Below are 24,185 nucleotides of genomic sequence, written 5' to 3'. Positions count from 1 at the left end.
CATGCCTTAGGCACTGTTTTGTGTTTAACCATTAGAAGTAAAGTAGGAATTGCTATGTTAATATTTAAATTAACGGGTAGCGTCATTTGCTCATGCCCTTGACGGCAAGCTACGTTGGCTGACTGGGAATGTATTATATTGCTAAGTGATTCACAGCCTTCAAAAGTATTTTGTGATGGTAAAAATGCATCAGATCCTTAAATGATGGGGCTTCTGGGGCCCAGTGCTGAATCCGGAGAAATGCTTTTAACTTTTGATGTCTGCACTAGGAGGCTTCAGATGGGATAAGAGGCTCATTTGAGTAAACTGCTTCACAGCAGGGCACCGTGCAAACATCTGAAAAAGTCAAGGGAGGAAACAATAGTAGCAAATATTAATAATGAGCCAACATGGCAGAAAAGGCTGATTAACTGTTAGGAGTCTAAATCTTTAGTGCCTTTCTGTACCTTACGAACCTCCTGATACAGCATAAATTTTAGATGATGTTTTATGTGATCTGTCTTCATCCTGCTAAGCCATTTATTTCCAGATCAGGAGTTTGAGTGGACACATTTGTTGATCTCTACAGCCTCACTGTAGACCAACTTTAAACTCAGGCTTCTACTGGTGGGCCCAACATGCTCCTATTTCTGAGCTCCTTTAAAATTTGATCTGTGTGCAGGGGACCACATATATGGGCTTTGGTCACTGCAGACAAAACACAGGAACAATGGCTTGGGTTGGAAGAGACTTTTAAGATCATCTGGTTCCAACCCGCTTGCCATGAGAAGGGACACGTTCCACTAGATTAAGTTGCTCAAGCCCTATCCAGCCTGGCCCTCCTTGAACACTTCCAGGGATGGGGTATCCCCAGCTTCTCTGGGCAGCCCATGCCAGTGCTCCACCCTCCTCTGTGTAAAGAATACAGAACATGGAGTGATAGGGCAGCATTGCAGCCAGACCAGATGTGTTAAAATTTCCAAGAATTTTAGACTTCTGGTCCGGTGGTTCAGAAAGAAAGTCTTGCTATTGGGCTTGGTTGCACATAGGATTTGAGGAAAAGTATTTCTTTTAGAGACAGTTTAAAACTCGAGATGTGTAGCAGAACCCCAACAGGGTAAGACTTTTACTCTGTCTGTTGGCAGCAATGAAAGGGAAGTTTCATTTTTCTAAACACAGTATCACTGGAGTTCTGTTCAAAGCAGAGCCCCATCAATTTGCACCAGCTTGACACATGCCCAGAGGTCACCAAAGAGCTACAAATAAAATTATCATAAAAGGATTTAGGTTGGGAGGAGCCTTTGGAGTCATCAGTGCCTCACCTTTCCCAGATGCTGTGGTGATTCATATAGAAACAAAAACGTATCTCTCCACAACTAATACATATAAAGGCAAATTAATCACATTCCATTCTTACTTATAGGCTGTGAAATAATGTGCAAAACAGAAGGCAAGCTGGATGGTTTCAGTTAAAAACAGTTGGCTGGTAGACTTGGTTTTCTGCAGGCTCTCTGATGGTGTTTTTCTGATTATCTGATTGGCAAATTAAGAGAATAAATATATTTTTAAATTAAATTTATGAAATTTTGCTTTACCTGCCATGTGAGACTGGAATTGTGTTGGAAAGGTTTTGATTTCTTCTCCCAGATTTGTCCCTACACTTTTCTGAGATAGTCTTAATTTATTACCAGACTAAATTATAGTTTTATATTGCATCTGTGCAACATGTCAGCTTGAAACATGTTTCCCAGGTATATCCAGGAGAATAAAGTGATGTCAGGTGGGAAATGGACCACCTGGCCTCTTTTTTTCTGAAGCCAGTTACAGCTACTGATGCCAAAAATAAGCCCACCTTCCCAGTCTGTCTTCTGCTCAGCTGTTTGCTTATAAAAGTTTCTTTTGGAAGAAGCAGCACTCCCCTTCTTATCCAAGGACTGCTTGTTGCACCTCTTGGTGCTGCTCACTGTAATTGGCAAGAGGTGGGTTTTCATATGCCACATCCTGGTCCTTTCACATTTTCTCAGAGCAGTTTTGAAGTTGGTTAAGAGAAAAGATTTGAAACCTAAAAAGCGAAAAGCCACCCCAGTGATTCAACCCAGCTGTCTAACCTCTTACCTCTCCTCTAGGTGAGATCAGGGTGGCTTTTGTGCTGTACAACAATCTGGGCACCTATCTCTCCACGGAGAATGCCAGCATGAAGCTGGGAACAGAAGCGATGTCGACCAATCACTCTGTCATTGTCAACTCCCCTGTCATCACGGCAGCAATAAATAAAGAGTTCAGCAATAAGGTTTACCTGGCTGATCCTGTGGTGTTTACTGTCAAGCACATCAAGGTGTGTGAGCTGAAAAAGCACTTCTCTTTTTTTTTCAGTTTCTGAAATGAAATGATGTAAAAGTTGGCTGCTTCGAGGCCCCCAGCAGTCCTTGATTAGATTTTGAATTATACTTTTGTTCCTTTGCACTTTGTGTTATTTATGGAGAAGGTCTCTTTTACACTGCATTAATAGAAGTAAAGAAAGTGTCTCCTTTGAGCTGATGCCTATTGCTCGGCTGCTGACACGCATCATTCTGTAATTAACAACTACCAATAAATTGGAATAGACCATAATATTACTTTATCATGGTGGCAGGGGATGTTAGAGGAAAGTGGAATTACAGTGAAAGAGGACAGCTAGTCTTCCTGTTAGCCAAGCTCAGTAGTTGCAAAAGTTGATTGCTTAAAGCAATTAATTTCTCTGCTCTGCAATGCAAATGAAGCAGTCTGGTTTTGAAGAGCTGGATTTAGTCAATGTCTGAAATTAATCAAGAACAAAGAACTAAGTTTGCATTAGCAAAGAGTGCAGCAACAATCTAACTTCCTCTGGTATTGGCAAGTAATACTTGACGTATAAACCACTGCTGATTATTTATCTAAAATTAAAGGGTGAGAGTTGCAAAGAGCCTCAGTGATGCATTTCGAAATCTCTGAGAGCCTATCATTGTTACTGCATTTATTAATTTCTTCCCTGCAGCAGTCAGAAGAAAATTTTAACCCAAACTGTTCATTCTGGAGCTACACGAAGCGTACGATGACAGGCTATTGGTCCACCCAGGGCTGCCGCCTCCTGACAACCAACAAGACACACACCACCTGCTCCTGCAACCACCTCACCAACTTTGCAGTCCTGATGGCACATGTGGAAGTTAAGGTAGGCATTGCAGGTCCCCAGGCTGCCAATGCACAGGGCAGGAACTGTGGTCAATGTGTGGCACCATTTTGTTACCACTAATGGAGCTGGGCAGGGAAATTGCTGTGTGACACTAACTCTGAAAGTAGAAACCATCTGGTATAAGTCTTCTTTCTGCTCTGTGGTGAAACAGAAAATAGTCACAACCAATGCAAAGCCTGTCTTAGGCTCCTAGCATGGGCAGTTCTGAGGTGGGGATGGTGAGTGAGCAGGATTAGCTGTTGCCATATCCTTTGCTAACTGGTGCAGAGCATCTCCTGGCTGGGTTCTTTCTCACAGGGTCCTCCCTGTGCCACCAGGGAGCTGTGAGGTGGAAGGACAGAAGTGTGCAGTCTGCCTTGTGGGGTGCAGGTTGGGTGTCCTGCTAGCAGCAGCTGCAGATACACTGCCAACAGGTGTTTGTGTGAGGTGCACGTGTGGAGCCAGCTGTTCTTCTCATTCCAGCTACGGAGAAAAATACTTTGTGTGCGTCTCACTGTGTGACAGAGAGATGCAGAGTATGACACATGAGAGGGAAGCTTCTGAGACCATCCTGTGTAGACTGGCATCTACTTGAGGCCAGTACACAACCAGCTGGTTCCCTTGCCTGCAGTTATGTCCGTGATGTAAATCTGGCTTTCCACGTGACTAACCCCACTGGAGCTGAAGAAGTTAATCCTGAAGGTAGATGTTCCTCAAGGTAGCAGTGGTTTTGGGAGTGAAGCACACATTTGGGATTTTACTCAAGAGCAGGTTGAGATGGTCCTCCATTTCCTGAGCTGCTTCTGTTGTCTTTGGTTGAGAACAGTCTAAACTGCCAGAGAAAGAAGAGAAGGCCCTGATGCCCAAAAGATTTTGGCCTAGTCATTTTCTTCATTGTGGTGTCTCTGTTTCATGTGCCTGGCACAGCAGGCAAAAATCCACAGTTCTGAGCTAGGTGTGGAACTGGCATCTTCCATGCAGGCAGAACTTTTCAGAATCACTTCCATGACAAGCGTAACCACAAAAGCAATTACGGTTTTAAAACTACTTTTTCTCACATAGTCTTCCAGTGTCACTCCTTTGTGTATTTTTGTTTCACTTAATAATCTGAAGAGGAATGTAAAGAGCTGCAATAAAATACATATTAAATAAGTATCATGCATGACATGACAAAAGCTCTGCAAAAAAATAAATGGGAGCCTAGGAGCACATTTCCCACAACAGCTGGGTCCACCTGAGAGGGGCAGGATATATCTGTTGCTCCTGCAAGTTGCAGTAATCACTTTATTCTGCAGGAGTCTGTCCTAGTTCAGGAAACATGCCATTAAATGTTTGTGGCATTGTCCTGGGAGATGCCTGAAGAAAAGGCCTATTCAAAGCACGTATTTACAGGTTAATGGCATTCTGCAGTCCAGGTCTGGTTTTGCCAGTTGCCTACAACTGCTTGAATTTTCATAAGAAATGTGTGTTTGGCTCATTATCACCCACCTGGAATTAACAGATATGCCTGAGTCATTGAAGTCAGAGGTGGCAGCTGGGAAATGCAGATAGTGATCCACTCCACTGGTGTGAATGGGGGTGATCCCCACTGCCTGGTGCAGATACAGTTCAACAGGCCTCTTCTCAAACTGCAAACGGGTCAGCCTTGCCTGCACTCTCCATCCAAACCTCGTGAGACAAGTAGACCTGCTGTTATCTCAGCTTGCAGGAAAAATATGTGGGCCCCTTCCCCGCCCATGTTCATCCAGCAGGTTGGAAAGAGCTGCAGCTGGGAGCTTCCCAAGTGCAAAGCCAGTGTGCTATTAGCTAGTGGCTGTTTCTGGGTGTTAACAAGTGCCCTCAAGACTTTCAGGTCATGTTTTATCATTTGGCTGCAGCCAAAGTACCATGGCTGTAAGAGCCAAATTGGCTCCACTTTGTTGACTCTGATACAACTGGACAGTTTCCTGGCATGTCCACTTCAGTGATCATCCTGGCCTGAGGGCAAAGGCAGGGCAGGGTTCCCTCCCACATAACAGACACATATTTCAGATATAAATATGCAAATGTTTGCAACTTGTCCTGCCAGCTGCTTGTCACCTTGCTCTTCCTGGTGGTGCTCTCTCACTCCATGGTGGAGCTGACCATGTGGCTCTTGGCATAGAAGGAATATGACATTCCTTATGCTATTGTAATGAGTTCATTTTAAAGACTTGGCAGCACAGTACCTGCTGCTTTGGAAAAGGGGAGGTTTAGAAACAAATGGGGGTTTTTGTCGTTCATTGACTCATGCTCACTGCTTATGGATATGCTTTTGAATAATTTTCTTATTTTGTGGCTGGTTCAGAAAGGCATTCCTCTGTCATTCCATGACCTGTTAGTGTTCTCGGAGGTGGAATGATCCTTGGGGAGATGATGTTGTGTGCTTCTGCAAGACTTCTTAGACCAGTGTTCTGGCAATGATCAGGATGTCTAGAAAGTAATGTTGCACACACAATAATTAACAATATTCTGGGAGCTCTGCAACAGAAACAGTTTTCTTCTGTTGTTTGAATTTTTGGATCCATGGGGAACAACCTTTGGTGTAAGGCAAATCCACAGCACCCTGCATAATAAGACTGAAAACTGGGCAACATGGGGAGCAGACATTATAGTCCTGCTCCTTAATCAAAAACCAGCAGCAATTTGACAAGTGTCACATCTGCTCATGAATGATCTTCCTGCCTGGTAACATGGCACAAGAGCATGTTCTCCAGAGGGGATCTCGGTGGCTGCTCTGTGAGTTCCAGGCTGCAGTTTAATTATTAGCAGAGTGTGCGTGGCAAGGTGGAGCTGGAAGGTAGTGCCACTGAGGAGAGGTGATTGATGGCCATCTGGCTCTCCAGCATGAAAAAGCAATATATCTTTGTCCAAAGGGACAGAAAATGCCACCAGCTGACCATGGCAGCAGGGATTTATCGGTGTGCTTGAAGAGTAGAAGTTGCTGGGATCAGTTCTGGTCTCACTAGGACAGTACCTGATTGAGAGGAGAATTTAATTTGAAGATGCTTTCTTCCCTTTAAAATAAGCTGGGTTCAGACTTTCTTACTCACCCACTGGGGTTAAATACCACTGTCCAAGACCGAGAGTTGACTGTGCAGGATGCATAACTTCTGGGAAGAGCAGTGGACCCTCACCTGCAGGTCTCCCTCCAGCCACTGTCTATAAAAATGTGGTGACTCCCGTGCTGTGGAACAAAGCCCATTGTTAAATAAACCATCCTACCTATGTAATTGCTGTAGAAATATTCAACATTTACAAGTTGTTTTTCATAAGCTTGTGCTTTGCATTATACTAATTATAGCAGATGCATCTTAAATGTATCATGGGAAAATTATGCAGCCAGAAAACAAGTTCAGAGCTGGTGGGAAAATGCAATTAAAAAACCCACCCAAACCAGAATAAGCAAAGGTACCCCCAGGGTAGAAAAATGTTGCTTATCAGTATGTAGTGAGTGCCAGATCTTACTCTTCTTTTTTTTAAATACTAATAGAAAGGAGGTAAAAAATAAAGGTGTTTTGACTGTTGCAATTAATAGGAAAGTTTCAGGTGTTTTTCTTTACCACAAACATTGGTGCTAACTGTGCTAATTATTTGGGGAGTGGAAGCATAAGGCAAGCTAAGGAGAGAAAGGAATAACAATATATGAAGTCTAAGTGGAATGTAGCAGTCCATTGCCTAAAGCAGTAGAGCAGCAAACTGGAGTTCCTGCAGGCTGATCCTGTGTTCTAAACTTCATATGCAAGTCATATAGCTCACACTGGCAAAAAAGTTTTCTCAGAAACTCACATTTCTGCCAGCTTGGCTGGGTGGATAGCTACACTGAGTTTCACACAGCTGCCGTAGCTCATTTCTTGGGTTGGAGATGCCACGTGAGTAATCAGAGCTTCCAAAATCTAGCCAGCATGAGAGAGCAGGATGATGGATGCAATTATTATTCCTAAGACTCACCTCCTCTCCACGAATCTCACCTCTCAGTTGCAGAGGGTTTGGTGAGTAGAGTGGAAACAGTGGGCTCTTGGCACGTGCTGTATGTGCAGTAGTGTCTGTGACACATGGTGAGGTCTGTGCCCATTTCTCTGTGCACACCTGCCCCCATACAGCTTTATTCTGGCCACAGGGGTTTCCAGGACTTAGAATGGCTGCTGCTTCTGGCAGTTGCTAGAGGGCTGTTGCATTTTGGTGAGAAGTTTATGGGAGAGTTCTGCTAGGAGGCCTTCATCTTGCTGAGGAAGGCAGAAATAGAGGAAGATGGTCTGTGTTGCCCGTGCAGAATATGAAGGCAGCTTGGTGGACTAAGGCAAGGAGAGAAAAGGTGACTAAACCACCTTTAGTTAGCAGGAATGCTCAGGGTTCTCAGCCTTATTTTGAATGGCCAAAGGTAGAAGACAGTAATGTTGTACATGGGCCTCAGGTGGGAATTTTGCTCTCTTTATGGGTTAGGACCTGATGGTGCCAATGATGGCAGTGATTTTCAGAGCCCAGAGCAGATGCGTACCAGGTCCATGGGTGTTCACTGTAGAGCACAGCTGCCTGCCTCTCTTGGTGCATCCTTAGGAAAGATGGAGAGGATGGATGCTAAAGCAAAGGGATCCCCCCTTTCATATTCAGTTCATATTCCTCTTGGCCACAGGAAGGGAAAAGCTCCCTTAAAGACTTTCATGCCTTCGTAGCCACAGCCGGTGATACCTTCAGCCAGCTTGGATGCACTTCAGGAATCCTTGGGGTTTCCTCCCAGTCCGTGTAACCCAGCTGGTGCTTCTCACACATCTACAAAACCATCTGCCTCTTCAGTAGCCCTTTGCACATAGCCACAAAGTATTACAGCCAGGTCATAGCAGTAAATCCTCTCTTACCACCAGAGACAAGGGAAAAAGGGTAGAGAGACCCCACATGGCCCCAAAGAGCTACAAATCCAAGAAGCAGCATCAGCAATGCACAGAAGTTCAAACCTGTCCCACTTGGGTCTCTGCCCAGCCCAGCACTCTGCCAGCTCCCACCAGGCACCGAGCGATCATATTTGAGCTAGTTGATGACACTGTGTTTTTATTTACTGCTTGCTTATTCTTCCACCCCCAAAGATATTACTTCTTCCATTCCTGGAGGGACAGATTAGGCAAAAGAATGTGTCCTTTGCTTCTGGCAGCTTGGTTTGGCTGCTGTTTTCTTCTGCTGATGTTTTTAATAAGGGAGGAAATGGCTGTTCATCTCAGGGAGAGCCATTCTATCGTAAGCTGACATTCCCTGGGATTTGTTTTTATTAGCTCAGCTCTGGTGTACAGGCACTGCCAGAGCTGCTCATTGATTTTCCCAGCCTGGATAATATCAGGGCTGCCTGTGCATCCTGCTGTGGTTGCTACCAATGCTCCTGTAGCTCCTCCTGTGCAAATCCCTGTCAGCACTCTCCTCCTACTGCTCTTGGTTCCACTGGAACAAAACCAGGTCTTTATTCCAAAGCCAGAGACATCTCCTTTCACTGGGCTTTGAGTTGGGTTCATACCTAAATCATAAATGTAAAACATACTTTCTATAGAAACCCTGTCCCTGAAGTGTATTATTTTTTAGTTGGCTTTTTTTTTTAATTACTCAGTAAGTTGTTCCTGTACTAAAAATAATTTGTGTGTCAGCTTATTCTGCAAAGTGAGTGTAGCTTAGTGGTAACAAAACTCTGTGTCCTGCATGTTGTGCCATGTAGCACCCATCTGGAGAGCCATGGTGCGTTTGGGCAAGGAGTTGTTTGGTTGATGCTGTTGGGAAATTGTCTCTTGGACTGACATCTGGTATTTCTCATGTGCTCTTCTGGTTGCCCAAGTATTTGGGAAGATCACTGAGAAGCAAGAGATGACTCTTGATACACTGGTGGTCTTAGATATATGTTGCATGTTTTAAAGACCCAAGGGCTTTCATTGTGCTGGAAAGATATCCCTAGGGATCTTCTGGGAACAGCAGATCCCAGAGGGTCGTGATCAGTGGTCCAGCTGGACCTGAGCAGGGTTGTTGGACCAGTTAACCCCACTGGTGGTCCCTTCCAGCCTTCACCATGCTGTGAGTCAGTGGTTAGCGTGTACATCCAAGCTGTTTTATCCTCAGTCGAGGAGTTTTGGACAGTGCCGGACAGGGTAAAGAGAAGATTTGCTCTTCTTGCATTTTTCTGTGGCTAAGAAACCAGCTTGAAGGCTGAGACCTACATGCAAAATCTTGGTGTGCCGTTTATTGTATATAACCCTGGGACTGCGTATAGCAGCTGTGTAAACCAGGTTATGCTGCTCCTTGTTTGTCACACAGCGATCAGGTGATGGCAAGGAAAAGCTCATGGCATTGGGAGAGGTTACCACTATTGTTCATTTTCCCATATTATTCTGATTGCTGTAAAGTGCAGTAATTTACAAGTTCAGTCTCCAGCAAAAGGCAAGTTGCCTTTTGTTGTACTTGCTGGTGTACAAGCTCTGGATGTGCCTGCCCTGAGGGAGCAGTTGGCACTGCCATGGGAAGGATGCCAGTGCTTAGCAAGTCTTCCCTGATTCACTAGCTCTGCAGTGGCACCAGAAATTGGGCATCCCAAACAGGCTGGAGTGTACCCAGCCTTTAAAATTCAGCTCACTTCTTCTCTCGGACTTTACTAGAAAAGCTACAAATTCATATTTTTTTTCCCCCTGAGGTTTTTTTAAATTGCTCTTGTTCCCAGTTTATTGTTATTATTCCTTTCTGTTTGTTCTTCTGTGAGTTTGTTGAGGTTGGGGAAGGAGTTTGTAATTATGGAGAAGTTGTTTTTATGGTTGTTTCCCAGCGCTCCGAGGATGAGTGTTATGTACATAAAATCAGTATTATCTTTACGATTAATATTAAAAAGAAAAGCAGTAAGAGTGATAATAATAATAATACAGCAATGAAGCATGTTTTTTGCTAAGCATGGTGAGTTTCTTGGGTAAGCAGCCCTTCCCTGAAGAAGACAAAGAACCTAGATGGTAGGATCCCTCTCCGAGAGCAAAAACACCTGTAATTCCTGCATCATATCCTAAATTCAGCAGAACTGTGGTATTGTGATAAGAGGTGCAAGAGCTGTGAGCTGTGAGAGTTATCTCACCTAGGGGAAGAAGCCCTTGGAGAATTTTCCCTGCACTATGCTAAATTTGTGTTGGTATGGATGAATATGGCCACACCTGGGTGGGGTGCATGGGCCACAGTCTGCCTGGTTTCTTTTGCCCTACATCCACCTGCATCAGCTGCCTAGTCCTGTTGCCCAGCCCAAGAGCTCTTGGTCCATTCATACTGGCAAGCCAATCTAACCAGTTTGTTCAGGGGGATGTTCTCCTGCCATTGCCCTGCAGCCTCAGACAAAAGAAAGAATGATTTGCAAGGTGCAAGGTTTGCATTAACATTTTTCCGCAGAGTTAAGAGGGATGGATGAGCTGGAATGACACTGAGATAAAGCAATGCGCAGCTGCCAGGGAAATGATGTGCTTCATCTTGTCAGGTTTCTGGGCGCTGCTGGATGAGCTGGCTGGAATAGGCATTTCTGTCATGAGCCACAGAAAGCACACAATGATTTCTTGTCTCCGTGTTGGACTTGTGACCTCTAGTTCCTTAGGTACTGGAAATAGTTGGGAAGAGATGCAAGGGGGTTTGGGCAAAGAAGCCCTCCATCTCTCCACCTCTAAGCCTTCTTGGAGAAAAAACTTCCAGCATGGAAGTGATGGAGCAGAGAATCACTCCCCATTTTTCATTACAGTGTGATGCCTGTCACTCATGCTGGTAAAGCCAAAGACCTGAAAGGCTTGAGATGTTTTTTGTGGGTGCCGACGTAGCAGAGTGTATCGGGAAAGGCCTGACATTTGATGTGGCTTTATCATTGGCAAGCAGGCAAAGAAAATGGATAAATTAATCACCTTTTCCATCTGTCATAAGCTTTTATCCCATGAAGAGAAAAATGTTTCCACTTTGCCCTGGCTTTTTGAAGTGTGACACCATTGTATTTGCCAGCCTACATAATGCCCAAGTCATCGAAATGCCAGAAATGGTGAAGAATGTGATTATCATTTATAACACAACCTGGTGCACCGCAGAGCTGGGCTTCAAGCTGCTCTGGTCTTGGTGAAATGCCCCCAGAGATTTCCAGCCAGTCTTTTTCCCAGCTGATTGACTCTAACCACTTACACCCAAGCAGTCATCTTGTGACTCGCCGTGTGTTTCTCATGTGTTAGTTACATTTTGCTAGGTAACGATATCTATAGTGTCACTGCAACTGGTGGAAGCTTGGGGAGTTATGGGTGAGTTTTACAGCCTGAATAAGGAAGAAAGTGGTGGGATGCTCTCACCAGGAGGGTCTCATCATGTGCCTCCTCTTTCCAGGAGGGACATGCAGTGTAAACTCAGGAGCAATACAGCGGTGCTTTGGCAGCAGTTCCAAGTCTCACCTATCCTGCCTCACAAAACTTTGTTGCCTAGCTTTGCACTGGCTTTTTCTGCATGGCTTTGAAGTACATCCATGTTAAAAGTTCATCACAGGGAATCTGTCACTTTCCAGGCTGTCTTAAAATCACTGTTTTGTTACAGTTTAAAAGCAAATTTGTGTTAAAAGATTTGTCTTTTTTTTTTCTGGGTAATGTTCTCGGGATCAATCTGACTTCCCTGGAGTTCTAAAATATAACTCCAGGGTTTGAAAAAGAAAAATCAAACTTCCTTTCTCCTTCCCCTGTGGAAAAAAAAAAAAAAAAGTAAGCAATCTCTTTCTTTCCAAAGCCTCCATGCTCATACATCTCTGAACATTTAAAGAGAGTCTTTTTTCACTGCTGGCAAATGGTTGTAATGGACTTGCAATTGTTGGACATGATGTTGTTAGCACGAAATGCTTTTTCACACTCGAATCACTCTGTTCAATGGTTCTTTATACCGTGTGTCCAGGCACTCCTTTGCCACGCGTGTGCAAGATTGAGCCGCACGCAAGACTAGCCCTGATATCTCAGTATTTTCATCAACAGCATTATGTTTCTGCAGGGTTTTGGGCTATGAGTCTGTTCAGGGCACCTGCACCTTGCAAGATGTCCTGGAGTCTGTGTTTCAGATTGCAGCTTTCTTGCCGCAGGGTTCAAGTTTAGGTCCATTTAATGTTTTTGGTACTGGTGCCTTGTGCCACAGGCACCCTTACTCTGTGTCTGGGATGCATTAGAAGTCACGCATCATGCAGCTGATGAGATTTTTTTTTTTTTGTTTTACCTTCAGCACACTGATGCAGTCCACGACCTGCTCCTGGACTTCATCACGTGGGTTGGCATCCTGCTTTCACTGGTCTGCCTCCTGATCTGCATCTTCACCTTCTGCTTCTTCCGTGGGCTGCAGAGTGACCGCAACACGATTCACAAGAACTTGTGCATCAGCCTCTTTGTGGCAGAGCTCCTCTTCCTCATTGGCATCAACCGGACTGACCAGCCGGTAAGAGGCAAAGCACTTTCTGCTTCTGTCATAGGCTCTTGTCAATAATGTGTGTGTTTAATAAGCAAGTTGTAAAAATGAGCTTATACCATGTACATCTTCATGTGTTTATTTGCCTGATTGTGTATGTGCCTACCTTTTTATCTTTTAATATCATTTATATATGCAAATATGTGTCTATTTCAAAACAATTCACACGTTTTCCAAGTGAAAAAAAAAGTTCTTCCTTTGGAGAGGGAAGATAAGAACACCCTCATTTTTATTAAGCCTCCAAGTAAGAGTACTCCTGACTGGTGCATTAATTAATCATGGTACAAACAGCTTCCCTTGCTCTTTTCAATCCTCACACAGATTGCCTGTGCCGTCTTTGCTGCCCTCCTGCACTTCTTCTTCCTGGCAGCTTTCACCTGGATGTTCCTGGAGGGGGTGCAGCTCTACATCATGCTGGTGGAGGTTTTTGAGAGTGAGCACTCCCGGAGGAAGTATTTCTATCTGGTGGGGTACGGCATGCCTGCGCTGATTGTGGCCGTGTCGGCAGCGGTGGACTACCGGAGCTACGGCACGGACAAAGTGTGAGTGACCTTGGAATGGCTTGGACCTGCTCAGAAGAGATGGGAGCGGGGGCAGCAAATGGATGTGAGGAGCCCAGAGGGTTTGTTCAGGCAGAGCTCAGCCAGGAGGCATGCCTTGCCTTATCTCTGCATTTCTTGCAGGACAAATTCCTCACTATGAAATGATTTGCAAAGGTATTTTCTAGGGAAGCCAGTCAAAGAAAATTTTGTCACATCATTGCATAAGATCAGCAGAGGTTACTGTCCCGAGTCTCAGTTTGGTACTATAGCAGCAATATCCTCCTTGAACCAAAGAGTTATTTCTTATTTGGATGAAGATATTGCTTTCTTCCTCTCTTCTAAAGTGTTCTATCAAACTAACAGAGCCTGCAGGCAAAATGGGTGGTGACTGTGGAGTACATTAGGCTCTTTGCAAATCAGAACAGCTATATCATTTATCATTATGAATATTCTTAAGTGTTTCCAACATTGCTGAAGCTGGTATGAAAGCACAAGTTAGATTATCATGCAACACCGTCTAATGGAAAACAAGGGGAAAATTGAGCCTTTGATTCTCTTTGCCATCTTTGCTACAATAGGATTAACAATGTTTTCATTGACCTTTTTTTTTCCTTCCCTTGTCAGTCTGCCTTTCCAGTCTCACTTTAACTGAGTTAAGGGCTCAATATGAAGGCATATGTAGCAATGAGCCAGTGGTGGTTCTGAAGCTCTTTTTTAGCATAGATCGGGTGAGACCACGGCAGCATTTGATCTTATGTTAGGTTCAACTGCAGATTTTTTGCCTGAAACCTTACTGGGATATATGAACCTCTATTTCTTGAAAAAACAGATCTGTGGAGCAGTGGAGCTGCTCATGATCCATTACCATGCCAGCAGGCGGGCTTGGATCCCAGATGGATATTTGTGTTGTGTTCCTCCCATGAGTAGGAGAGCCGCGACCTGAATTTGTATAAATGTCACGCGTTGTGGAAAGGAAAGGAAATGGCCCACACAGATAAGGGTAGGAGGGTGTAAGTTTTTAAGGATCTCTACCAATTTATCCAAAGTAGTTTGACTGACTTTTACAGGCCTAGAGGGCAAAGAATAAGTAACACAACAGCTGATTGCCATTTTTGAAGATTTCCCATCAGTTGCCACCTGCTTTCTGCCCCAACAGGCTCTTGTATTTACTCCCCCTCTTGAGCATTATATAAGCACCTATTGAATCAGGTATGGAAACAGCTCGTCTTCTCCCTTTAGACAAATTTATTCTTAACTGTGGTGTTTCTATGGAGGACATATCTCTTCACAGTGGCCTACATCAGGCACTCAAAGATACTCCAGCTGTCTGGAAAGTCAGTCCTGCACATCTGCTTCATGCTGGAGCCATGTCCTAACCTGTCCAGTTTTCAGTGCGGTATTTTGGGGCCACTTTCCACACTGTTCATCCTTTGGCTTTTGCAAATAGACCTTGGGCACCCAAATGTTTCCCCAGCATGGAAGGTACAGGCAGAAAGTTTGGCTGAAATTCACTGAAGGCGAACACTTCGCTATCTTGGCATTGAAGAGGCAGCAGTCCTGTGTGTGTGCCAATAAAATATGTCTCCCTCCCCACAGCACGAAGTGATATTTTTAATGATTAAACATGTATATATAATATTTTGCAGATAAATATTTACAGAGATTTGCAAATCTAAAATATTTATTTATAATTTTTAATTCCAGAATGCACAATTTTATCACGTTCTCATAGAGGAAAATAAAAACCATACAATATGTTTTGTATAACTATCATGCTCCATCTGGTTGATGGATGATGATGTATTTTTCAGTATAATGTTATTAGAAGGGTAGAACTGATTAGAATTTGTAGTGAACTATATGCCAGGCATACATAATTTGATTGCAAGAAATTGCTTGGTTTTGCCAGGTTTTGTAAAACATCCTCTGGAATATATTACTTGCCTCCCTCCATTATTTACTGCATTTGTTTAAGCAGGACTTATGGAGCTGTTAGTGTTATTTGTTTTTTGCCTGGCAGTTGGTGCCACCATTCATACGTCTCAGAATGATTTGCTTAAACACGCAGTGTAAGGTTTCTTGATTTCATTTTACTTTCTAAATCCAACCCTCCTGTAACACATGCCTAGGTTACATAGCCAGGAACATGCAGTTGTTCCTCCCTCTGTTGCTTTACTCATCATTTAGTGCTTGTGATTTTCTGAAGTGTCCCATGTCCTAGTATTCATACTGGCATTTTGGAGTAGCTGCTCCATAAAGATACTCTTATACACTTAATTATTTCAAGGATGGGGATTGATCCTTTTCCTACTTTGTTTTTTGTTTGCTTTAGAATAGTTCGAACCCCTTATATTAGGAGACTAATTTGGTTTTATAACTAAGTAGCAGCATAGTGGTTCCCTTAAAAGATCATCCCATTCAGGCTAGCTCAACTGTGTTTGGTCCTTTCCCTCAGATAAATCAGAAAAGTTGCATCTCACCTTATTCTGACTGTAACCTCTAAAGTAAAGATGAAAAGCAGGAAGCCCCACTGCAGACAGTGTGGTTCCCTCACATTCCCAAAGAGAATCTGGCAATGCTCTCATGAACTTGTAGGTGACCATTTCTTGCAGGCCATATCTTCGGCTGCTGCATCTTAAATGGCCACAGCTGAAGTTTTGTTGCAAAAAAAGAAGATACTGGGATTGTAGTGAAAAAAATAAATTAAAAAGAATGATCATTTGCCTTATCCTGTGTGTTAGTCCAATCCATCCATCTCTTCGATGTACATGATGTCAAGGGTCATGGTGGGCAATGCTGCAAAATGAAAATAGTATAGAAAACAGTATTTGCGTTTGTAGTTAGTGTTTGAAAATAAGTTGCACCTAAAATTCAGCAAAAGCTCAATTATGGCTTTAGCCTTTAAGAGGATTCATGCTAGGAGAGGGCCATCCCAAATCAGCAGCAGGAAGCTATTGCATATTTCCATACTTTCCTGGGTTTCATATCAAAGCCTCTTACAAATTGCAGAGGAAAGCAGCTACGCTTTGAGTGGTTCAATATATTTTAGAAAGCGCACTTGTAGGTATATTCATCCACTGGTGATCAAATCCATCATGGCAGGGATCTCTCTTTTGTTTCTCCCCCCCTTCTTCCCCCCCTTTTGGAATGCTATAAAGCAGGATATACACGGTAAGCAATCCAGCTGTCAGAAAGCAAAATGAAAGCCCTGTGTATGTACACAGCCTCCGAGTCCATCAGCCAGGCGCCGACATTTCATGCATGTAAATGCTGCTCAGAAAATAGCTTCTAACAATGTGGTCTGTCTTGGGTGGCTCCACCGAACTTGTTTTATTTGCAGTGCTGCTGCCAGTATTTGGAGGAGGAAGCGTGAGCTATGTGGATGCTGAACTCCATTAAGCAGAACCTATATTGCACCCTTGAAAGGCATGTCTGGTGCATACATATGCCATTACTGCACCCTGACAAGGAGGCTGTACAGCCACACGAAACAAACCGCTGAGCTCCCATGAACAACATGATATGTTTAGGGCTCTTCAAATTTTATGGTCCAATGGCAGCTAATGATTGTTTATTGGTTATATTTAATGCACACCAGGGATAGTTTAGTATTTGATTTCTCTTCATGCAGAAAATAGAGTAAACTCTTTGTAGTCTTTATTACTTGGGCAAAGCTTTAGGTGAATATTGCGAGTTGCCACTGTGGAAAAGGAGGAAATTAAAAAGTAAAGGAGAGCGGCGCCACGGAGCTTGTCACGAGAACTGAATGCATTGGGGTGACTCCTAGAAGAAGCAATGGGGTTTTGAGCAGTGTTCTCTACATGCACACATTTCTTGATAATCCTTTGCCTTGCGCTGAGCCCTGAAGGAGCTCGTTTGCTTAATGGCAGCGCAGCCTTAACTCCTAACGTGGCAAGTCCGTGCTCACAGCGCAGCTGCGCGTGGAGGGTCACAAGTAACTCAGCAGCCCAAGATTAGCAACTCTGGGAAGTGAGTTGCCTGATTGCTTCCTTGTTTTGAGGAGCTCATTTATGCAGCTCATTGTGCGTGTGGGTTTTTGTCTTCTAAGGCAAGAAAAGCTCAGTGTGGTACTTGTCTGATTAGCAATTTACAGCTCCACAACGCAATTGGCGGGATGCCTGTGTTTTGATGTTTTTGTCTTAATTTGCATTTTTAATGAGGTATGACTTAAGCAGGTTCAAAGTTTCATCTCTTCCTGATGACCACCAAAAACCTCAGCTTTTTTTTTTAAGTCCCCCGAGGCTGAGTATCATACACGGTTTCATAGAAAGGCGAATTTTTCAAATTCAAACAAATAAAAAAATGACATTGCGTTCTTTGAAGTGTGCAGAGAGGCCTAAAAAAAAACCTCCTCTGTTTTTCACAAGCTGTACTCCAGCGTAGGTGAAGCCATCTCTCATAGGGCTCCTTTTGCTCCATGCCCGGCCCCCACTTACCCTGATGACAGGACCTGGTTCCTCTGCATTTTCTCATCCACAGCATCCATCTTTTGTCACTCAGTTGTTTTCTACAACTGAAGAGAAGATATTTTAGGGGAGTGGAGTGGAAAATTTTGTTCTTTTTGCTGTCTGGAAAAGGAACCAGTTGCTTTGCTCTTCTTTGCTGAGCCTGGCACAGCTTTTTTGCTCATTTTGTATTTCAGCTTTCCCTGTTTTTCCCAGTGTCCCAATCTATCTGCATTCAAAACCAGCTGCACCAGATGTGACTGTAGGGCGGTCACCATTCTTCAAAAAGAAAAGAGAATATTTCCTCTTCCCCAGACTTTCCAAGAGCCAGGTCACTCTTTATGCTGAAGGAAAACCAAGTTGATGGTGACTAAAAGACAGTGTTCCCAACTCCTGGGTAGCAGGGGCTGGGGGTTGTTTAGAATGTTAAACTGTCAAAAAAAAAAAGGTTCAAAATATTTTCATTAAAAAAATAAATCAAACCCCCACAACCCTCTGAGTCCTCTCCCACACACCAGCACTCATTATCAGTAGAAAAAAGTGATGGGGCTGCGTATTCTGTGATTTATATGCAGCAGCTGAGGCATAAGCACTAGTTACTCATTTTTCCTGAGGGGGATGGGGTAGGTATAAAGCCTGAAATGCCACGTAAAAATGTGAGCTGCTGCTGTGCGGACATCCTTGCTTAGGAATGGGGGAGCACTTTTTACAGGGACTTCATTATCCTCAAAACCTCTATTCTTTTGTCAAATCTAGTTGCAATTGGGCGACATTTCCGATGTTTTTATGGGTGATACGCAGATGTCATGATCGCATAAACCTTCTCCTATTGGGAATCAGACCCAAGTAGTTTTGAGTCACTCATGTTGTTCCATTACCAGCTGCATCTAAATCACCTTAAAACATGGAGAAAACAAGATTTACCAGCAATTGCTCTGAAAGCCTCTGTTTGCCCCTTGCATTGAGATTTTGATGCTATCACATGGAAATTCTGGATGAGCAGCTGCAAAGGCAGTTCAGGAATGACAGTCATGGAAGAGACAGTATTTTAATTTGTGACAAATAGCATTATGAGTGTGTGTGTGATATATATCAATACCTCTCCAGCACTGATGAGACCTTAAATTTATATGGTCAGGGAGGGAAGTGAGAAGTTTCCTCTGCGTATTTTAATTTATTCATATTTTGGCTTCTCCCAGTCACAGAGGTTGAGAGCATATTTTATTCTCTCGTCAGGCATCTCCTGCTGATCATCTCTCCATGGGGCTGCTGCTGGCACAGACCTTTCTGCCTGTTGCAAAGCCCATTGGAAGGGAAAAAATATTAGGCACATACACTAGAGCTGTCATTTGTGAGAACTGCTATCTCCACCACCATGATAAATTCATATATGCAGTTCCTGTCACTTGCCTAATCACGAAATTCCATCGGATGTTTAGTATAAGAGTGGTTTTATGCTCTCTCAGTCCTTTGTGTATAAACGGAGCTGTGATTTGCAGCATTGCAAAGACGACAAGATATTATTATTTTAAACATCGTGTGAAACTTTCTTGGAATTTACATTCGTCTGTCTTGTAACGAGTCACTTCCATTTTATCTTCCTGTCGCCTGGAATGAACTAGGAATGGAAATGTAATTTCCCAGGGGCTTTAAAAAATGTGGGGAGTATTAAATGCGGTTGAAATTAAGCGATTAATTATTTAGTTTTAGGCCATGAATCAACTTGTGATAGCGCAGACCATATGCAACCCTGGAAACATTGGTGGAAACAAAACGCGCGGGAGGTTCAGGGAAATAAAACACTTTAAAGGGGAAGTTGCTGAACCTAATTAAACCTCAGCCTTCTGTTATCCAGTTCATGCTTCCTGTTTGAACCAAAGTTTCTCTGATGTACTTGCTGGAGAAATGTCATCTTGACAGCTGACAGACAGCTTGCATGGCATCAGAGCTGGAGAGCAAAGAGGAGCACAAAGCAAAGAAGAAGCTCTGTGGATGTTCATCAGACCCTTTCCTTAAAAACACCCATGGTTTAAGGAGTTTTCCCAACAGATGCAGAAAGCCTTAGCAAATAGGCCTTGTGCCATTTTCTCCCTGCTTCCTCTAGAGGTAATTATCTTACTCCATCAATAGCGCTGTCAGAAATTGGGCACATAATTCAGCATTTAAATGAACAAGCAATGTAATATTTCCTGTCTCCCACCGGCGTGTTTTGCAGCTCACATTCTTCTCTGTCAGTCGCTGACTCCTGATGTATGTCCTGGGTGCAGTCCTTGAATGCCTTCTTTCCCTTGTGTTTCATTACAGATGTTGGCTCCGACTTGACACCTACTTCATTTGGAGCTTTATAGGACCGGCGACCTTGATAATTATGGTAAGAACTCCTAATTAACTACTCCGTCTCTCAGGTCAAGAAATAAAACTTTTTGCTGTCCCTTTTCTCTTTATCTTTAATTTACACAGATTAATTTGAGGAAGGCATGTTCTTCTTTGACCCCACCTGGCATAGCTATTAGACCCTCATTATGAGAGGCTCTTGGCATTGCAAAATACTTGATCAAAATGGACCAAGGAGCTTCAGAATGGGCACTTACAGAGTTTGGTTTCTACCACTGGACATTTAGAAGTGCCAAACTGTTTTGATGCCACTCACTGCTCACACCCTTTTTGATTTCCAGAGTTTTGCATTGATAATGAAAAGGGAAAAAAAAAAAAAAAAAAGGGAAATCTGGGAGGGGGGAATGAAAAAAAGTCCAAACTGGAAAAGGAGTTTGATGAGGGTTTTTCCTAACCAGCAGAAGCTGAAACTTGTGTGACTTCATGTTTAGCACATTGCCAGCATATCGGCTAACACAGCAACAAGGTAGAGAACCCAACTTTAGAGACAGCTGGAGTTTTCTTATACTTTAATCGCTACAATATGGCTTAAATAAACCATCCTTTGTTTTGACTAGACTACAGTTTGGCTAGCACAGAAAACCAGGCACTCTCACTTCAATGCAGACATTGTCTCTGCTTCTTCTGCTTCTCCTGCAACTTGGGAGCCATTTCAGCAGCCTTCCACATCAGGAACGGGGCCATGCCACCAAGTACAACTCTTGGGGTTTTTTTTCCCTTAAGCAATTCATTCATAAAAAGATATCTTCCCTTTTTGGTTATGTCTCAAATCCTAGACTGGGCTTTTGGAAACTCCTTTCCAGGAATTGGCTGCCTTGTGGGCACTGAGGCATGGAAACACCATCCCATCTTTTACAGAGCAAATCAAGCCCTTTTTTCTTTTTGTTTTTCAACTTTGCATTGTGCTAAGCATCAGTTGTGATTTCCCTGCCCATCTGCCCCATTACAACGTGTTTAAAAGGTGTATTCACAGAAGATGCTTTTTTGCTCCATTACAATGGGGCAGGCAAAGTAAGATGCTTGGAGTGACTTTTCATGACTGTACACCTCTCAGACACAGAAAAGCCCTTACAGCAAGTATTTTTAATTTTCCATAATGCTGTTTGAAGCACTACAGTTGAGGTTAGAATTGGCCTTGTATCAGCAGTGCCACAGCTCTGGTAAGGTTTACACCAGTCCTGTAATCTACAGGCCAGGTCACCTTATAAAGTGCTTAGAAATTTTCTGTGATTCAGTAACTAAAAAGCTGTATTGTGAGCTAATTTCTTACAGTAACCCATCTGTTACAGAGAAGGGGCTGACTTTTTCCCCATCATGTTGTGCTGTGTCACATAATCCTATTTTTTTTTTTTTTTACTTCCCTCTCCATTGCAGCTTAATGTCATCTTCCTTGGGATTGCTCTCTATAAAATGTTTCATCATACTGCCATACTGAAACCCGAATCTGGATGTCTTGACAATATCAAGTAAGTGGTTTTTCTCTGCCTCTTTCTGTCTTTTGCTGTTTATTCCCTCATTCCTCTGAGGAGCGAAACAGGGGAACCAGCTCTGCCAGCAGCAGTGCTAACCAGGGATGATAATACCTTGGGCTGTGGCACTGCAGAGTGGTTTCTAAAAGATACCAAGTGGCTGATGATGAAGCACTATACTGGGATTTGGCTGCATTGTTGGCGTTTTCCATTCAGTTTTGCATGAAGGAGGGAAAGTTACATTTTATGTCCTTGAAGCAGGTAACCTTCTAGTCTATGTAAAGAAAATTGTGCCCAATAATTACCAGCTAATTATTGCAGTCTCTACGGGGAAGGTGTTGAAACTGTTGATTATTACTACTTCTGTGTGCTCTGAGGGCAGCTGCCTTACTCGTTTTTTGTTTCTTTTGGCCCCTGACAGATTCCATGACCCAAATTCTCCCCCAGAGTCTGATTGCTTTCAGCAAAGTTATTGAGGATTTACCTGGGGGTGCCCACATCAGCAGGTGGATGTGCTTGCCAGCCCAAGCATGTTTTGCCCTTGCTCTGGGTTAACATCTGAGCCTGGGCATCTTAATGTCTAGCAAGCTGCTTCATTATATTGATAGAGTATTAGTCTCTGTCAGTGCCTGTTTATTCAACTACCTCTGGCTTTAATTACTCTCTTCAAAAACACAAGTGAGATTTCAGGTGCAGTGCATGATAAGATTAGGAGCCTGCTAATTAATAAAACCATCTAATGAGCTTCAGGAGGAGGAAATTGTTGGGAGTCAGCGCTTTACTGCTCATCCAGGAGAGAAGAGTGTGGTGCAGCGCGGCTTGAAGTGGGTTCTCCTCTCTCTTTTGTGGTGGGAAAGGGAAAAGAGGCGTAAGGGGAGCTCGTTAGAAGATGTCTGAAATGCACAGTTGCAAGGCAGCTCTCAGCAAAGCTGTTGTGCTTACTGCTGAGCTGCTCTTGCAGATACAGCTTTAATTTAAACCAGGTCAGGCCCCCCATGAAAACGTTCTTAGCCGGCAAGGCTTGCAGTGCCATTGGTGTGCCATGACCTGGCATGGTCCTTTGGGTGAAGTTTTCATTTCCTAGGTGCAGCTTCTGCCTTGAGGGCTGGGAGGAAGGGGAACTGGACTATGCCCAAATGCAGGAGACCCCAGTGAGCTCAGAAATCCTCAGAGCCCTCGTTCGCCTGGGTCGTGGGGAGTCTGCTCTGCAGGGAGCCTCAATTTCTCCTGCCATCGCTCTGCTATAAAATGAAATTAGAGCTGCAATCCCTCCTGGATGTCCAGGATTGATCCCAGAAAAATAGTCTGTCATTTGGTCTTGGAAGAGGCATTAAAGGCATGGTACATTTAATAGCATTTGTTAATATGGCTACTTGTCATGCATTTGTGCTATGGGATTGCTCACTGAGAACAGTCTCTTTAAGGTTACCCACACAAAATCATCTTACAGTATGACATTTAAATTACAAACTAGAAAGAAAAAAACCCAACAAAACCCTTATAATTAAAGCAGAAATAACAAATGCCTACTGAATAATTTTCTTGAGCTAATATCTAGTATCTTTGTTTAAAATGCCAGGAATTTATACAACCAGTTGTATCAATTATAATGTCATTGTAAAATATTTTATAGGTTCTTTGGCAGATGAGTGTCTATTCCTGATTTGACTTCATTAAAACGTTTTGAAAACAGAAGCAATTAAAATACTTTTAAGTATGTTGCTGATACTCTTCCAAATGTGTTGCTTCATTACAAATTACTTTTTATGCTTGAGAAAATAAGAGCAACATAACATAAACTTGAGAAGATGCCAGACTCACCCTAGGAAGTTTATCAAACCAAGCATTTCAGAACAGACTTGATTGTAATCTGAATACCTAAGCAGGACATCATTAAGTCTCTAAATTCAAGACATGTGTTGTCTCAGTGTTGGATGTGCTTGAATTAGGGGGAAGTGTAGCTGGTAACAGAGAGGGGAATTCACCTTGGAGGGAAGTTTCCTAGGGAAGCAAGGGGCTTGCAATCTCTAGAAAATTCTTCAGTAAGATCACAGTTGTCTTGCAGATATGATCATCGTTTTGTTGCAGGTGAGATTGTGGTCTTCCTGTGCAGCCATTGGCACTAAGTCAGTTGCACAATGTGGATGTGTTACAGCAGCTCTGGAATAAAAAGCCATAGAACATGTTATTTCACAGGAGACCACATGGATCCTTTCTGGGCTTTCCTCCGTGGGTCTATGGGGTTAGTGAAAAGGCACCCAGGTCCCAGAGCTTTGCATCTTGTTGTATCAGTTTCTATTTAATAAAACAAACTAAACCAAGGGCCTGCATTGGAGGGCCCCTTGCTGCCATCTGCATGTGACAGCTTTACAGCACATGGAGAGCTGAATGAGAGTTTGTTCTCCCAGCTCATTTCCTAGCATTACTCCAAGTTAGGCTGTGGTGAAGCTCTCGCAACATAAATCCTGAGCCTGTTTAACAACAGCAAAATACTTGATTCCCTATGGCAACGTAAAAATAAAGGCCATAAAATATTTTAATAGGCTGTTAATAAGTGCCCCTGCAATCTGGTCCTTGCCTATGTCACTTTAAAGGTTAGAAATACATTATGAAGTATAGAAAATAGAGAGCCAAATAACTCCACTTAAATTAATGAACTTGATAAGGG

General features: G+C 43.2%; 1 protein-coding gene and 1 long non-coding RNA gene across 51 annotated transcripts in view; one reads left to right on the top strand and one right to left on the bottom strand.

Annotated features, from left to right (window-relative positions):
* The window catches only part of ADGRL3 (adhesion G protein-coupled receptor L3), a 487,487-nt gene that overhangs the window by 412,811 nt on the left and 50,491 nt on the right, over positions 1-24,185 (top strand). For 39 of the 50 annotated variants that reach the window (XM_086888938.1, XM_086888937.1, XM_086888933.1 and 36 more), the window contains 6 exons: positions 2,106-2,314; positions 2,993-3,169; positions 12,407-12,616; positions 12,968-13,188; positions 19,959-20,025; positions 21,423-21,514. In XM_086888938.1, coding sequence (XP_086745064.1) covers positions 2,106-2,314; positions 2,993-3,169; positions 12,407-12,616; positions 12,968-13,188; positions 19,959-20,025; positions 21,423-21,514 — 976 coding nt within the window. The remainder of the gene's footprint in view (positions 1-2,105; positions 2,315-2,992; positions 3,170-12,406; positions 12,617-12,967; positions 13,189-19,958; positions 20,026-21,422; positions 21,515-24,185) is intronic. The other 11 variants (XM_086888924.1, XM_086888922.1, XM_086888923.1 and 8 more) reach the window with 1 other exon arrangement.
* Positions 17-4,906, bottom strand: LOC147653117 (uncharacterized). The gene is made up of 2 exons (XR_015286801.1): positions 4,658-4,906; positions 17-4,296 (listed from the first exon to the last, which is right to left on the bottom strand). It is a non-coding gene; the product is annotated as an uncharacterized LOC147653117 (long non-coding RNA).

This window comes from Cyanistes caeruleus, chromosome 5, assembly GCF_971803275.1.
Source record: "Cyanistes caeruleus chromosome 5, bCyaCae1.hap1.1, whole genome shotgun sequence".
Taxonomy (NCBI): domain Eukaryota; kingdom Metazoa; phylum Chordata; class Aves; order Passeriformes; family Paridae; genus Cyanistes; species Cyanistes caeruleus.
This window is presented reverse-complemented; position numbering and strand designations above follow the sequence as displayed.